The sequence below is a fragment of the Cydia fagiglandana genome, chromosome 2 (assembly GCF_963556715.1).
Source record: "Cydia fagiglandana chromosome 2, ilCydFagi1.1, whole genome shotgun sequence".
NCBI classification, from domain to species: Eukaryota; Metazoa; Arthropoda; class Insecta; order Lepidoptera; family Tortricidae; genus Cydia; species Cydia fagiglandana.
In genome coordinates, this window is record NC_085933.1 from 16912148 (window position 1) to 16928821 (window position 16674).

The 16674-nt window shown below is 38.7% G+C and overlaps 2 protein-coding genes across 2 annotated transcripts; one reads left to right on the plus strand and one right to left on the minus strand.

Annotated features, from left to right (window-relative positions):
* Positions 1-431: 431 nt before the first annotated feature.
* LOC134679655 (large ribosomal subunit protein uL1m) lies at positions 432-4457 on the minus strand. The gene is made up of 8 exons (XM_063538607.1): positions 4325-4457; positions 4182-4234; positions 3926-4056; positions 3013-3229; positions 2366-2533; positions 1868-2101; positions 1125-1222; positions 432-755 (listed from the first exon to the last, which is right to left on the minus strand). Exons 1-8 carry the CDS (start codon positions 4341-4343, stop codon positions 623-625), a joined length of 1053 nt encoding a protein of 350 aa, XP_063394677.1. The 5' UTR covers positions 4344-4457; the 3' UTR covers positions 432-622.
* A 1189-nt stretch (positions 4458-5646) lies between these two features.
* LOC134677351 (uncharacterized) lies at positions 5647-16211 on the plus strand. Its single transcript, XM_063535789.1, has 11 exons — positions 5647-6554; positions 6897-7030; positions 7601-7730; positions 8282-8447; positions 8947-9127; positions 11167-11284; positions 12012-12132; positions 12462-12581; positions 13125-13413; positions 13831-13948; positions 14735-16211. Exons 1-11 carry the CDS (start codon positions 5781-5783, stop codon positions 14987-14989), a joined length of 2406 nt encoding a protein of 801 aa, XP_063391859.1. The 5' UTR covers positions 5647-5780; the 3' UTR covers positions 14990-16211.
* The last annotated feature ends 463 nt before the right edge of the window (positions 16212-16674 follow it).

The window sequence follows — 16674 nt, forward strand, 5'->3', positions numbered from 1 at the left end:
CCACGATTTTTGACAGCTGTCAAATAGTGGGTTATAAGGGCTCCACAGACCTTGCAACAAATCGCAAGCAATCAATCTAATGCTCTTTTTATTTTTATTCGAGTAATAGAGGCAGATAACGATTTTAGATTATGGAAAGAAGTCAGCGCCAGCGGTAGACCCTTAGACTTTTATAGTCCTGCAGTTGCTTATGCTACAAAGAAATCCAAATGTGTATATCATCAGGTCTTCAATCCAGATCTAAGTTCACAAATCTTTCTCTTTTACTCTATCTAAGACGTGGATAATAAGTAGGTAATTAGAGTGACAGAGAAAGATGACAGCATTTAGCGATTTTCGGTGTTAGGCTCTCTGATTAGGCACGCGTGGGAAGTGGGCATTACTGTAGGTACATAGATTCTCTTGTACTAACAACAAATAAAGTAAACAACTACAGTTTACAATTTATATTACAGTTAATCAATTCTAAGGCGGTTTTCACATTTATAGCGGATCCGCACGTGGCTCCGATGTGGCGGCGGAGCATCGCTATAGACGTGCATAGCGCTGTCTCGCTCACTCACCGGAGCGGCGTTCCGATCCGAATCAGTGTGATAATCCCGTAAGTTCTACAGTTTATAAATCACTGGGCCACAGCCACTGCGTCGTCCTCGTCGTCGCTGTCATCTCGCACCTCCTGGGCTAATGTTCTGTCTACGTGCACGAACGGATCTATTTTCAGTTTCTCTGTAGATGGGGGACTGCTGATTAGACATCTGGAACGCAAATAACGGATACATGTGATACTGCAAAGTAGGTATACTTTCTACAGGTAAGTCTAAATAACCCTATTTTGCTGTATTCATTCAATCCTATTTGGTAGAGAAATTTCAGCTAACTGTAGGTATAGGTAACATAGTCATTTTTTTATATTGAATAAATAAATAAAATTCAAGTATATTCAAATAAAAATTTTAATATTCAAATTAACATAAGTGGGAATAGAAAAAAGTTTTTGCGCTTTCAAAGCAATTGAAATCAGCAAAATTTGGAGAAAGGAGGTAGAATAAATATAAATTGCTGTCTGTAGATCTCTCAAATAATAAAATCTGAATAGAAGCAAGATCAAAAGTTTATGCACTTACTTGGTAATAAATAGTCCATCTCTCTTTGGCCTCACAGACTGTATATCCTTTAGCAGCGCTGCAATATTCTCAGCAACTTGCTTCACGTCCATATTTAACTGAATCAAACAAATTAAGTTAATACACCATTAAATACATACTCGTATTATAGGAAGGTATAAGGACCACCCCACACTAGCACTTTTCCCGAGCGTCGGCGTCTAAACAACTCTATGGCTGCAACCACGCTGCAACTGCGCAGTGACGCTGACGCCATTTTACACAGCGTTGACTTGACGCAGACGTTCAAGAGACAATTGAAGTGTGGGATGGCACTAACTAGCTTGCGTTGCACAACTTGACAACTCTTTAAGATTATGCTTAAGGCTCCTCTTCACGTTGGGCCAACGCCAACGCCAACGAGGGACGCATTTATGCGTTAGAGGGAGCAAGTGATATTGCTATCTCATTCTACCGTATGGCTGCGTCCCTCGTTGGCGTTGGCGTTGGCCCAACGTGAAGAGGAGCCTTTACAGGTATTTTAACCTCTCAATTTGTTAGCCAATAAACTACCTTGAAATTGGAAGTTTAGAATAGAATTTCAATTTTCTTTGCTGTCCTGATACCTCGGCGGTAGAAAACGAGAGTTTGAATGTATTTAAACTTGGTTGTGATAGACTTCATAACAATTTCAATTGGAATATTCGTACAGTTCCGAATGTCCCACTTGAAAGCTAATCTAATGAATAAAATCAAAACAATACCCTGCCAATGGGGACGTCGCAGCTGCCAAAGTTCTGTTGGTACTCATCCCTGGTCACTCTATACTGGACACCAGCCGCAAACTTGCGAACCATGTCCACTAGATTCGTGTCGACGGTGCCGGCGCGGACGTTAGGAAACTTGCGCTTCATCAGGCCACGGATGGGTACGAGCTCTGTGAGGATGTTGGGGTGCGCTATTACGAAGTCGTATTCTGCTACTTTTATGGAGCCTTCCTGAAATGTTAATAATTGTTTAAATTTACACAATAGTTAGTGTGTCCATCTCGCTACAGCAATTGTTTTTTTTCTTTGGGTGAATATATCGTGACGAGAGCAAAATAGGCCAATCCTAAAGACCATATACTTAGGTCACTTTCGTAATACCTGATTCTTTGGATTAAATTGGCTAAAGTAGAGCCGTGAATTCTTCAGGACCTGTTTAGGACACAAACGGTTGTAAAGAATTCTGTGCTGACGAGGACCTAATGTTTTTTATACCTGTATTTTCTTAATCAAATCAGTTCCCCCCACAGTGGTGGCCCCAGCCTCACTGGCCTGCTTGACTTGCTCGGGAGCCTTGCAGAAAGCGAGGATGGTGCGTTCCTCGTCGCGCGGGAAGTGGTGAGGCAGGAGAGCCAACCGTACAAATGGATCCACAAAGCGGTTCTGTGAAAAGAGACTTTGACACATGTTGTAAGATGGTTTGAGATTGAAATTGGGCAATTTATCATAGTAATGTGGCAGAAATAAGCCACTCATTGCTGGGCACAGGCCACCTCCATGCATGAGATATTAGGGTATAAATGTAGTCCTTGTCCTGACACAAAGTGGGCCAATAAACTACATAAAGTTTAAAAAAAAAAAGTTTTTTTTTAAAGAAATACCTTCTCAAACTTGATATTTAAATTGTAACACAATTTAAAATGTACCTATGCATAAGACAATAATATTTCACAGCCAAAATAATCATTAATAATGTATTGTATTATCTCATAAGAACTAAGAAGTCGCTATTTTCGTAATTTTGGGATTCATGCCACCATTCATGGGATATTGGAGCATATCCTAGGCTACATCTAGAGGCATAACCTAGAGTTTCATCAATTTTACATGCAGTAGGTTTAATTATAACAAAGGAGACTGACCTTCTTTGCAGCTTCCATGTTCATCTCAACCCTAGCATACACAAATGCACTAGGCTCATTGTACATTGTGGCATGGTGTGTTTCTTGGTGAGCCCGGATTGCATCCTCGGCAGAATACACCACCCACTGGTAATACTTCATGGGGAAAACATCATCCTTGGATATCAGTTTCAAGGAGTCATCTACATGTTTGGGTGTATGAATTTTAGCTGCTGCTCTGTAATGTAATACAAACAATTTAGTTCACTAATTAAGTGGGTTCACACAAATGAAACATCTGTACATTCCCTGCCTGAAGCATCATGAGTATCATGATTATGGGTTTGCCTTTTGTGTGGAACTGTCTATTGATTACCTATTATTCAATTGCAAATATTTAACTAAAAGAGGGTTAGTGGACTTTGTATCTAGGGAATGTAATCTTGACGCTGCAAAATCTCGAGAAAATTTTCTTATTCAAAACTTAGTTTTTAGTAATTAAATGATTATTTAATGTTGTTTTAATATGCAAATATAATAGCAAGTACCCTGATAGGTAGTATATACTGAACTCTTAGGGATTTTGATTAAAATAACACATTTTAAATTACTCTGTGAAATATTGATCACAAAAGCCAGACAGTCAAGATCTTGAATCAGATTTTTCATGCAAATCTAGATTTGCCTCTCACACAGTCCATCCACCTTTTCCTCGGTTTTCCTTTCCTCATACTTCCCTCCAAATTCATTCTTAATACCTTTCTTGTCACATGATTTTCATCCCTACGCATCACATATCTTGGTTCATGATTACATTTCTTAATGGTATCTTGAACTGAAGTTTACAGGGATGAAAGAAAAATTTGCAGGTGATTATAATTATAAAAAAAACAATTGAATACGTACAAAACTACTACATACAGTATTAACTTACTTATTGGCTCCTCTCTGGTTATGGGGAATAAATCCTACTTTTGTAATCTCAACTTTCACTTTTTTAGCACGGGCCTTTGCTCTAGTACCTTTGCGGGCAGCATAAAAAGCAGTTGAACTGTGTATGGTACGCTAGAAAAATATACAGAATAAGTATGGGTATTAGGTTTGACTTATTACTATAAATAGGTGTACATTTATAAATTGAATGTTATTATTTCAAGGATAGTAGTGAAAGTAATGGTAGTAAGACTTACTATATGAGTGGAATTCGTTTTGTAAGCCGATAATGTAGTGCTTAGCATAGAACCTAAAACAAAATAATGTTTAGTTATACCGTGTACCAAAGTGTTCAAACAACAATGGCTAATTATTATTATTTATATAACAAAAACCTTACGGAATAACGTTCCTGCCATGTTGGTAAGTAAATTTTATTACCGAATTTCAAATTAATTTAATTATTTCCTCTCTATATACAATATTTTTAATTTTCTGAGTTTATGAGGTTTTGAGGTTATGGCACTTTTCATCCCCTGATTGACACATGACACATATGTTTGACATATCACTTGACAGCTAAAATTATTGTATTTTTTTTTTAAACAATTATGGCCTGGATGCGAGTCCTTCAAGCCAATAAAATTATTGACTACTGGGCGTTTTTACCTATGCTTCGAACAGCATAATATTGTGACCGTAACAGACTACCGCACAGGACCTCGACCTTGGTGCGATCAAAGTATCTCGCATTTCTCGCTCTTATTTATAGTTGCGTCCTTAACGCACCTACGGCGACCACCTTAAGCATTATCGACACGTTCGGTTGTTATTATACGGCTTTTACCCTGCAATAAATCGCATACGATTGATATATCGATTGAATTCTTGGCACCTTTTCAGTCGGCAATGTATTAAATAATACAACATAAAACATATGATTTGTTGTATTATGATGGGAGGGAGGGAGTGTTTTAAATCGACACCAGTTACGAATTATAGCTGGTCAAGCAGATCTTGTCAGTAGAAAAAGGCGGCAAATTTGAAAAATGTAGGCGCGAAGGGATATCGTCTCATAGAAAATTTGAATTTCGCGCCTTTTTCTACTGACAAGATCTGCTTGACCAGCTATACCTAATCGCACGTGTATCGTACAACGTTCTACACTACATATGGCCCTTTAAACTTTTGACACACGCACGAAAAGAGCTATTTTACGCACTAGTGCGGGAAAAGAGCACTTTCCTTTTCGGCCGTGTTTTAATTTATCGTCACTCCTTTCGAATTTCCTTTTTTCCGCACTTGTATCGTAAATAACTATTTCCCTGTTTAATCAATATTAGCTAGAGTCGCACCAAGAAAAGTCAGCAGCGAATTTGATAGCCCACGCAGTGTAAGTGTTATTTATACGTCATAATTTCATAGAAGTTTGACGTTTAAAATGACACTTGCATTGCGCGGGCTATCAAAATCGCTGCAGACTTTTCACGGTCTGACTCTACCCGCGTCACTATCTAGCACAGTGCACAGTGTATATGTTTTAACCTTAACACACTACTAAACTACCACACCACAGCGCTACCTTGGTACGGTAGTATGTTAGGGCTTTATGACATGTCGTTGAAAATGAAACGACTTGTTTTTGAAATTTGACACTTTAATAACGCGTTTTTTTCAATACCTCGATAAAACTATACATTAGCTGTTGGGCTTCAGTTTACGTTAGTTTGGTTATAGGCAGCTTGTTTGTTAGGTTTAAGTTTTTTTTATAAAGTTTTGTATTACATTTGAACAGTTTTTCAATAAAAATGTATTGATTTATTAGTGAATAAGCTTCGTTAAGTGTAAGCGTGAAAATGGAGAAGATAAACTGCAGTTTGCTATTGATATCCCTCTGTGCTTTGTTATGGGGTGTGGCCGGCCAATACGAGTGGCAATTGAGAGATGCTTTCGATGAAATTAGAGGCAGAATTGACAGAGTTTCCGCAGATAACTGCTATATTACACATCTTGATGATTTGTTTCTTCCGTCAGACTCTGTTTCGCATCATCCGGATGTAAAAGAGATCAATATTAACCCTGTCTTTCCTAACCGAACGGCGCTGCTTCATTTACACAACATGGCAATGAATCGAGCGTTTTTCTGGAGCTATATCCTGCAGTCTAGGTTTATCCGACCGGCTATCAATGATACATACGATCCCGGTATGATGTATTACTTTCTTTCATCAGTGGCGGATGTTTCTGCAAATCCGTACATAAACGCCAGTTCTATATACTTCTCGCCGAATATGTCGTACACGTCGTCATACAGAGGGTTCTTCAATAAGACCCTGGCCAGGTTTGCACCTAGAGCCTACAGATCTGACGACTTTAATGATCCTGTGCATCTACAGAAGATCTCAACCATGAATACATTCATTGCTGAAGATCTGGGAGCATTTGATCCAGAGAGTTTGTCCAAAGACTATACATCTGATTTTTACCGCACTAATGAATGGTACAGCAAGTGGCTTCCTGATAGGGTTGGAGATCGACATGACACTAAAACAACGTACCAGGTTGAAATAAGATATGCAAATAACACTAATGAGACATTTACGTTTCATGGACCTCCTGGTAATGATGAGGTATGTATTAAAACTGTAATTTAACATTATATTGTAAAATTGGAAGCTAGGCACAAACTTTCATGTCAGTATTAAATAATTGTGCATAGGAATCAAATAAGAATTTTCATCCATCTTTATTCAGTCTATAATTGTTGTCTATAACAGCATCAAACACACCTCATGGTCTACAGTTTTCAACTTTTTATAACTTGATGTGGATATGATTCCCTATCCTATGCCATGTTAAAACTGTATTGTATTTTTTTGCTTATTACACATCCAATTTGACCATTTAAAAGATAAAATTAATTTACCTCTATTTTTTTTATTTTTATAACTATATTTTTTTCTATGAACTAGGTACCGGGCCCTGTGAACTGGACGCGCCCTTATTTTGACTGCGGAAGGCTAAACAAATGGCTGGTTGCTGCAGTCTCCCCAGTTGCAGATATCTTCCCGCGGCACACACAGTTCAGACACATTGAATATCCAAAGTAAGTCTTTCTTTTTTCATTATTAAATAGAATACACCTCAAGTGAGTGAAACCGTTGTCATATAAACGATTTAAAATATGTCTCACGAAAGTTTAATATTGAGAATACACCTTGTAAATATTCCGTATCAAATATTGACATTTAAATACAAAAAATTAACTGTGTGTCTTGTATTGAATAAAACCCTAAATAGCCAGTTCCACACAGAGAGCATATGTGCGAGGCAATTTCCTCGCGCAAATGCCCGCTCTGTGTAGACTCGGCTAATTATCTAAAATTATGTAAATAATAATAGTATGGAAGTCAATTGCTTAAATATATTTCTTATTTAAACTTAGTAAAGGGTAGTTCAGATATTTGCAATGATAATGGAATATCTTTTTTGTTTGCCTGTTTTGCCGTTTGTATGTTTGCTGGCTCATAAATACGTTTGTTTTGTGTAATATTTTCTTTGCGCGTGTAAATAATTATCTTGTTTATGTAGCAACATTTTATAAGGTTGCGAGGTGAAAGGTGATACATTGATGACCTGGCTGGCACTGAGATCAATATTTATTTTTACTGTTTAGATATACGGCTGCTGTAGTGATGGAGATGGACTTTGACAGGATAGATATAAACCAATGCCCCGAGAGTCAGGGCAATGATAAGCCGAACCGGTTTAAAGCAACAGCAAGATGCAAAAACGAAACAACAGAGGTAAATCAATACAAGTTTCCACTTACACAAACCCAGAAATGGCACTGAAAACTTTGCTTATGATCCCGATGATCCATTGCTTTCAGTTAATGAATGTATCATCAACAACTCAGTTAATTGGCTTTGTAAACCTTGTTTAATAACAAGATTACTAAAACTAATGATCCAATAAACAGCTTTCGACAATTTTAATGGGGTGGGTACAAACCATTTACTTTTCAGGGTTTCATACTCTTAAGGGTTTTTGGAACTCTTACTATCACTTAATCTCAGTGGACTTCGCAATGGTGGATCAAACAAACAAGCATACATAAACTTTTATTACTATTGGGTTGCAAAAAGTTTACTACACTACAGGACATGAGTAACGCGAGTTCCTTTTATTCATGATGCAAATATAAGTGTTAATTCATCTTTAGACAACTTTCTATCTCTTTCCCTCGGAATAAGGATCTAGATATATTTACACTTAAATCTGCATCATTAATATAATAAGAAAACGATAAAATAACCCTTCTATACAATTTTAACCTCAGTTTTTTTTAATACAGTGCGAGCCTATTCACGGCTGGGGTTTCCGCCGCGGCGGCTACCAGTGCCGCTGCAAGCCGGGCTACCGCCTGCCGAGCATAGTCCGTCGCCCGTATCTAGGCGAGATCGTCGAGCGAGCCACCTCCGATCAGTACTTTAACAACTTTGACTGCCTGCCTATTGGATGTATGTTATTATTCTTACAGCAATTTCAAGTATTCTAAACACAATTTTTTATGGTTCATTGGAGCTGAGTTGTCACTCTCATTATTGTGCTTCACACGGGATGACGTACAGTAAACTGTAAAAATATGAGTGTAGCCAACTTATTCAAAAATATGTCCCATAGTTCTTAGTTTACTGACATGAGAGTTATGGGACATATTTGTGAGATTATTTGTGCACCCATATTTTTACAGTTGGCGGTACCTAACTTATTTATCACATTTGTATTCGATGTGTAGCGCTCACACGGCCAAAAAGTAGCATATCTAACCGCTTAGCATGACTTGCGTTGTCGCGCGCGACTTCAAGAGTTGTGCGCTAACATGCAAGTCATAAGTAGTCTCAGTGTTCATTTATTAGTGGTGTCAATGGTCTGTTGCAATAGTAACTTGGCCCACGGCCATATTGAAAGTTTCTCGATTCTGATATATGAGACGACTAAGTACGTAATCTGTGACAGGGATCCAGCGACTGCCCGTGAAATGGGAGCGTTCGCTGCCGTTCCTCCGCGCCATGTACCTGGACAAGTACTCCGAATACGTGAACGCGAGCTCCGGCCCGGCCGCGCTGCACACGGAGCGCCCCAACGTCTACGAAGTGCTTAGTTTCATACGGAGCGTGCAGCCTCACAACTGCTCATTGTAAGTGTCTTATGGTCGAAAGGGAATTAATAGTATGATTTATATTAAACGGCTGGAATTGAAGCGATTGGGATTACCAATAAGTTTCTTCAGGGGTCTGGTAAAAAAAAGACTATCCCGGTCCGTTCGAACTTGAGTTTATTAATTAAGAAAATCTATAGTTCGTTTTTTAGGGTTCCGTACCCAAAGGGTAAAACGGGACCCTATTACTAAGACTTCGCTGTCCGTCCGTCCGTCTGTCACCAGGCTGTATCTCACGAACCGTGATAGCTAGACAGTTGAAATTTTCACAGATGATGTATTTCTGTTGCCGCTATAACAACAAATACTAAAAACAGAATAAAATAAAGATTTAAATGGGGCTCCCATACAACAAACGTGATTTTTGACCAAAGTTAAGCAACGTCGGGAGGGGTCAGTACTTGGATGGGTGACCGTTTTTTTTTTTGCTTTTTTTTGTTTTTTTTTGCATTATGGTACGGAACCCTTCGTGCGCGAGTCCGACTCGCACTTGCCCGGTTTTTTAGCATTAGAAAGAAGGTAAGCGAACTTGACAAGTCTCTTAATTGAAAAACGCTTTTTAAAAATCGGTAACTATTACTTATGAAAGCAGGAGAATATAAATGATCCTATTAGATTCATAATTGTTACATATTTGCCGTGACTTATTTTTAAAACGTGTTTTTTAATTAAAAGACACATCAAGATTGTTTACCTTATTTCTAATGCTAAAAAAACGAACTACAGTAGAACCCGCTTAAGACGATTCTGAGGGGACCTAACAAAAAAAGCGTCTTAAACGGGAAATCGTATTAAACGTGAAAAAAAAACTAATACTATTTCATGTCAAACGCCGTAGCGGTGATAATGAGTGAATGATATCTAGGTAAGTGTAGGTAGGTATAAGTGCGTGTGAACTTATACCTACCTACACTTACCTAGATATATTCGGTTATTAATCTAGGAACACTAAAGATAGGCTCAACTAGAAAGTCGTGGAGTAAGTAATTGCAAATAAAAATCTGGAAGCGATAGCTTGCACTCCGTGGTCCATAACCGTCAAGCAGATGGCATAGCATTCTCACGCCGATAATGACCCGACAAAAGATATTAGTAAAACAAAAAACCTAAGGTAGGTAATAAACACATTAAAAAATGTTGGCTAACGGCGTATTGCATAACAATACGACGGTTATGTCAATAACACAAACGTGCAGATGGTGCGTAACGGGAACTTTAGATGGCGTACTAAGCGGGACGCGAGTCGTATTAACCGTGAAAAAATTTATGAAAACAGACCTAAAGTTGCAGGGACCAGCGTAAAATGGCGTATTATGCAGGAAATCGTATTAAACGTGATCGTATTAAGCGGGTTCTACTGTATAACGTATAGGTCGGTCGGTGGCATGGATCCGGACCGCGGTCCACCATTTTGACGAGCCCTGCTCTAAACATTAGTTATAGTGCGTAGTTTTGTAACTGAGCCCGAGCTAATCCTATTGTCTATTGTTAAGTAAAACCGCTCGTGCCACGTGCCACAACCACCTGCATAAAAACCTGCGTAATTCGGTTACTGAGTGCCGGCGAGTCGATCACTACAGAACCAGTCTAAAATGTGTCATCGAGATGCGTAACAAAGGCGCGTTATCGGAGAGCGCACCTACACTGGTTTTTTGAGCGTTGGACTAGCCCGCGCTCAGGTGCCAAATAGAATGAGTATGACCTTTTTTTGCAGGTAAGTAGCACGTGCGGTTTTACTTAACAATAGACAATAGGATTAACCGCCGGGCTCTGTTACAAAACTACGCACTATACGTCAGTTTACCGCCAAGGCAGTCGTGGTAAGGCTATTAATAAAGGGACTATAACGAGTAAAAAATGCTTAAAAATTCATCATCCCTCACCTTAATGTGCCTTTAAAGGAGAAAGCTAATGAGAGTAACAGAATTTACGGCTAGACTAGGTAGATATATGTGCCGGGATTTGACGGAATCAAGAAAAATATAAACTTGACATAAAACTACGATATTATTTGGCAGATACAACCCATCCGATCTCTTCTTGAACGGCGACATCGCTTACGGCGCAGAAGAGCAATTCGCCAACCAGGCCAAGATGGCAGTCCGCTTGGCCAACTTCATCAGCGCGTTCCTGCAGGTAACGTACTGAACCCTTTGAGCGCCACGCCTATCGTGCGCGGCGCGTCATAGTAAACCTTGTCAGAAGGTCATAGTAATAGCAAACACGAAGGTTGATGTCGGCGCACAATTGTATTGAGATGACATCTGTCACCGTACCAAGAAAAGTTTGCAGCGATTTTAATAGCCCACGAGGTGCAAGTGTTATTTATACGTCATAATTTTATTTAGAGATTTGACGTTTAAAATAACACTTGCACTGAGTGGGCTATCAAAATCGCTGCAGATTTTCTTGGTCTGACTCTAAATACGATTTGTTGGCTAGTCAAGCTAGTACATCTAGTCAAGTAGTCATTTGCGGTATGTGTTGTAATAATGTATTACGTCGGGTGACAAGCAAAAGTCACTAAGTACCACCACAAGCTCATAGCCGTAGTGAACCATATTAGTACTAAAAGAAGGTCGATTTTTGTTTAATTTTTTTTAGTAATTAGTGACTTTTGCTTGTTACCTGACGATTAGCTAGATAGCTGAAAACCTAAAACCGTAAGACCGTATCGTCGGGTGATAAGCAAAAGTCACTAAGTACTATCAAAAAATTAAAGTAACAATGCACTTAATTACACTTGTAACACGGTTTATTGTCCAATAATTTCAATGGTGTTAGTCACCCGACGGTATTTTCTATTTATTGTAACCTCATTAGGTATAGAATGAAGTAGTAATTTGATAACCCAACACGGCAGATATCCGACCCGATGGAGGTGTTCAGCGGCACACGCGTCGCCGACAAGCCGCTCACTGAGGACCAGATGATTGGCGAGACCCTGGCTCTAGTGCTTGGAGACTCGAAGATTTGGTCTGCCGGTAAGCATTAATCATAGTGAATAGGTGGGTCCACACACAACTAGACGAAATTGCCGCGCGAAGAAGCTCTGTTGGTAAAGACGTATACACAGACCGAGCTGCCTCGCACGGCAATATCCTCTCGAGGCGGCTCGTTGTGTGTGTTGACCGCCTAATTATGGGCGAATTCAGATATCATATTGTCATCGCAACAAAACAATATGTAAATCTACAATTGTTTACCAATTCTAAATGACGAAGTCAAGACTTCCAATAACAGTGACAGTTACAAAATAAATTATAGCAGTTCTAAATAATCAGTTTCATATTTAACTTACTAATTCTTACAGGTATATTCTGGGACAGAAACAAATTCATAAACCGAACTTTCTTCGCACCATTTGCTTACAAGACTGAACTCAACACTAGGAAATATAAACTTGAGGATCTTGCGAGGCTCAACACTACTGGTGAGTTCTTACTGTGTTCCAAATTACGTTTACAAATGTTGTATTTTTTTTCCTAAGTACAGTCGTCGTCAAAGATATATATACATTTTTCGCCTTATCACAAAGGAGTAAGGTGCAAAAGTGTAAACATATCTTTGACGTCAATTTTACATGTGAAAGTGATGTGTGTGTTATGCAACCTGTCAGGTTCAGGTACAGTCCTGCAGGTTACAGTACCTGCAAATTGCGGTCATCTTTCTGTTTTACTCGCAACTAAGGCGTAATTAGAGTGACAGAGAAAGATGCCCGCAATTTGCGTACTTGAGTACTTCGGTATTCGCGGTACTCGCGGGAACTTGACTTCTTTTAGGTTTTTCCCTACCTATCTCCTGCAAGCCTATTATGGATCGCTTTATCCACGTGATAAAACAACTGTCACTTTTTAACTCTGCGGGATAGAAAGAGACGGACACCGTTTTATCACGCTGTCACGTAGACAAATACGACCATCATATCCGTACTGGTATCAAAGTATCAGTTTAAAATATATTTCAATAATTACAGAGGAACTCTACACAAACCAACCATGGTTCCAATTCCTGAAACAACGGTGGCTGACCAACTTCGACAGTCTCGAGAAATTCTTCCTCAAAATGAAGATCCGCGACGACGAGTTCGGCAAATACTTGAAACACTACGAGAGATACCCGACCTCGTATATGGCGGCCAATCTGAAGCATGGCCACTGGACAACACCGTACTTTGACTGTAAAGGCCATCTGAAGCAGTGGGTTACCACGTATGCCGCGCCGTTCTTTGGGTGGGACAGTGTTAAAGTTAAACTGGAATTCAAGTAAGTTATTCAACAATTTTGTGTAGCAGTTTATCTATAAGGCTGGCATTTTAGTTCTAGAATGTCGAAGACTACGTAGTCGAAAATTTTATGAAATATAAGCGGTACTCCTTAGGCATAGTGGATGCTACCTTTGCCCGTGTAGGATGCAAGTAATAGTATTTTATGCAATTGTTGTTTAAGAGAGGTCATAAAAGGCCAGTGGCGTGAGTAACAATTTGAGGCGAAGCCGAAAATTGTTAATAAAGACGCCACGAGTATTTTTAGCCATGAGCCAACACGATCAGATCGAGTTGGCCCGCGAGCCAACCCGGTATCCATTGCGCGCGGCTGCCTCGCGAGCCAATGTTCGATAGTTTGCCGCGCAATATGGAGACAGGCCTTTAGGTCAGTTGTTCACCTGTTGTCTATTTTCAGGGGCGTAGTGGCGGTGACAATGCAGCTGATGTCTTTGGATATCAACCAGTGCCCGGACAAGTACTACGTGCCCAACGCCTTCAAGGGAACAGATAAATGTGACAGGCTATCTTCTTATGTAAGTTAACATTTTTGATAATTTATACCCATAATTTTTAGGTCCTGATTATTCCCATTGGAAATAAATAAGATTGGAATGTCTAATAATCGCATTCGCGTTGTTGTTTGACTCTTGAGGTGCAGTAGGTTCAGCCAGCAATTTTTGAATAATCGTAGCGCTTTTTTACATCACAATGCGGTAGTAAAAAAATTCATTAGCAATTTTGAGGCCTTTCTTTGGTAACTTCATCAAATCAAAAACTATAGCCTTGACTTTCGCTCGATGAAAAAAAATCACGAACATAAATATGTAGGTCTAAAATGCACCTTAAAAATTAGTAAGTAACAATTTATGCAAATAAGCTATAAGAATGAAAATTGCTTCTAAAATGCGCAATTTAATTTAATAACTAGTTGATTACTTTTTTTTGTTGAAACATAAAAAAATAAAAATCAAAAACATGATATTTGCGAACCCGGGCACAGCCATCTGGTTCACGATTAAGCTCAGTGAGAGTGAGATAAGAACCTATACCCACGGGGCCTCACCACTCAGATTCAGGGCCGTCACGATATCATATAAATTATACAAAAAATAAAAACCTCTAAGGCCCACTTGCACCGTCCCACTAACTCGGGGTTAAGCGGTTAAACCGTTAACTTAGTGTCAAATTGTACTGGTAACCATAGTAACTCTAGGTTTAACCGGTTAACCCCGGGTTAGTAGAGTGGTGCAAGTGGGCCTAAGAGTTTTTAAAATTTTGAAGTACTGAGTGTCAAATTGGAACTTATTATTAACTTCCAGTGTGTACCAATCCTCGGTCGCGGCTTCGAGGCCGGCGGCTACAAGTGCGAATGCCTCCAAGGCTACGAGTATCCGTTCGAGGACGAGATCACCTACTACGACGGGCAGATCATGGAGGCCGAGTTCCAAAACGTCATCGAGGACAAGAAGACCCGTATAGACATGTTCAAGTGCAGGCTGGCGGGCGCAGCGGCCATACAGAGCAGCTTCGCTGTGGTAATAGCTGTATTATGTTTAATTTATAAGCTTAGGTAAACAGTGCACTGAGAATTAAGTATAAAGTTATTGCGGCGGATAAATAAAAGCCACTTCGGTAAGCCCTTTAAATTGTATAAAACTTACAGTATACCTACGTGTGAGCCGACTTTTTTTTTATTTGATACACTAGCAGCTCTTAGAGCTGATGCGTGTATATCGAAGCACTGGTATTTTATTTTGCACTTTTTAAAGTTCTAAAATGTGTATCCAGTCTATTTTTGAAAGTTTTTTGATACATAAAAAAAATATCATAAAATGTGCGTCGCACTGGGATGCTGATATAGACTTACAATGACATGGAGTTGAAATCTTGATCGGATAAGCCTTAAGCGAAATAATTAAGGTGTAAATATGTAGACAATTTTTCATGTATGTCCAAAAGCTATAAAAAAATACCTGATAGTTTTATTATCTTACTTTTTATTTTTACGAGTTGTACTATTTTATTTTTAGAATATCAACATTTACTTTGTATCAGATTTTTCTATTTTAACATAAAAATAATGTTGACTTCCGATGCGTAAACACCGTCCATATAATATTAGACTGATGTAGTTATGTTACTTATGATGTTGAATCTCATTTGTGGTATTAAAAGACACTTTACATGAATCTAGTTAGGAGTTAGTAACATTTTATATAGGAACTGATATTATCCGCTTATTCTTGACTTATTTTTGCCTATCGTACTTACATTTTTTTCGCTTATAGATTTACATATTTTTTAATTTTTTGTTCGACTTTTATAATAGTTTGAATTTTATTATGATGTATTTAATGTCCGTGCCGTCCATATTTGAGACTGATTGTGAAGTTCACGTGACGAAAGTTGAGGTCGATATCATTACATTACATGGGTATTTTTTTACAAACTATTCGCGTGAGCCATGTATAATAATAGCAGCTATTGATTCCAGTTCCATTTGGATTAAAACAAAGCATTTATTAGAAGCAATCACACTAGATTAAATGATGCTATTCCAGTGAAGTTGTTAGTAGATATGACATTTAAGTCAATTAGATATAAGAAAATCATATCACCCTTTAGAAAATCGCACAAGTATTAAATTGTGTGGTACTATACATAAATAAGTAACATTAGAGTGCACACTCCATACATGGGTAAAATAGAAGCCAATAAGTTTCAAGCAAGGTTTTCGAAAACTTATTTGTGATAAAAATTTGAGCTAATTTATTAATATATAATAGTGAGTCTTAGGCCGGGGTCGTTTTCACCCGCCGCGTGCGGTGTCCCCCCGAAAACGACCACTCCCGAGCATTCCCGAACATACCATTCAGACGCCGCGGACGGCGGGCCGCTGTCGGCCGCGGGTGGCGGGTGAAAACGACCCCGGCCTTATTAATAAGTAGGGAAAGCCATCTATCCATACACTGTAAAAAGTGAGCACTCTAAATTTACTTATTTCTTTATGGATATCAATAGCTTACTAGCTTTTCTAGAAGAAAACTCAATTCGTTTTTCTAAAATGAACATTATTACATATAGGGCTTTATTAAGTTGAAATGTACTATAATACTAGTCAAGGTATTAAATATCGCCACGGACAGAACTCCAAAAATATTTATCCACCACCTTAATGTATTGGGCAATAAGGCCGTATATACTTATTTTTGGCATTTTGTCCGTAGCCATATTTAATACCTTGACTAAAGGATTCAAT

Excerpts from the sequence above, each read along its gene's own strand:
- LOC134679655 (XM_063538607.1), bottom strand. Across the intron at positions 2,534-3,012 it reads ACATGGAAGCTGCAAAGAAG|AACCGCTTTGTGGATCCATT; the intron begins GTCAGTCTCCTT and ends CTCTTTTCACAG. Across the intron at positions 756-1,124 it reads GATGGACTATTTATTACCAA|ATGTCTAATCAGCAGTCCCC; the intron begins GTAAGTGCATAA and ends TTTGCGTTCCAG.
- LOC134677351 (XM_063535789.1), top strand. The coding sequence starts at position 5,781 with ATGGAGAAGATAAACTGCAGTTTGCTATTGATATCCCTCTGTGCTTTG. Across the intron at positions 6,555-6,896 it reads GACCTCCTGGTAATGATGAG|GTACCGGGCCCTGTGAACTG; the intron begins GTATGTATTAAA and ends TCTATGAACTAG. Across the intron at positions 13,414-13,830 it reads AAAGTTAAACTGGAATTCAA|GGGCGTAGTGGCGGTGACAA; the intron begins GTAAGTTATTCA and ends GTCTATTTTCAG.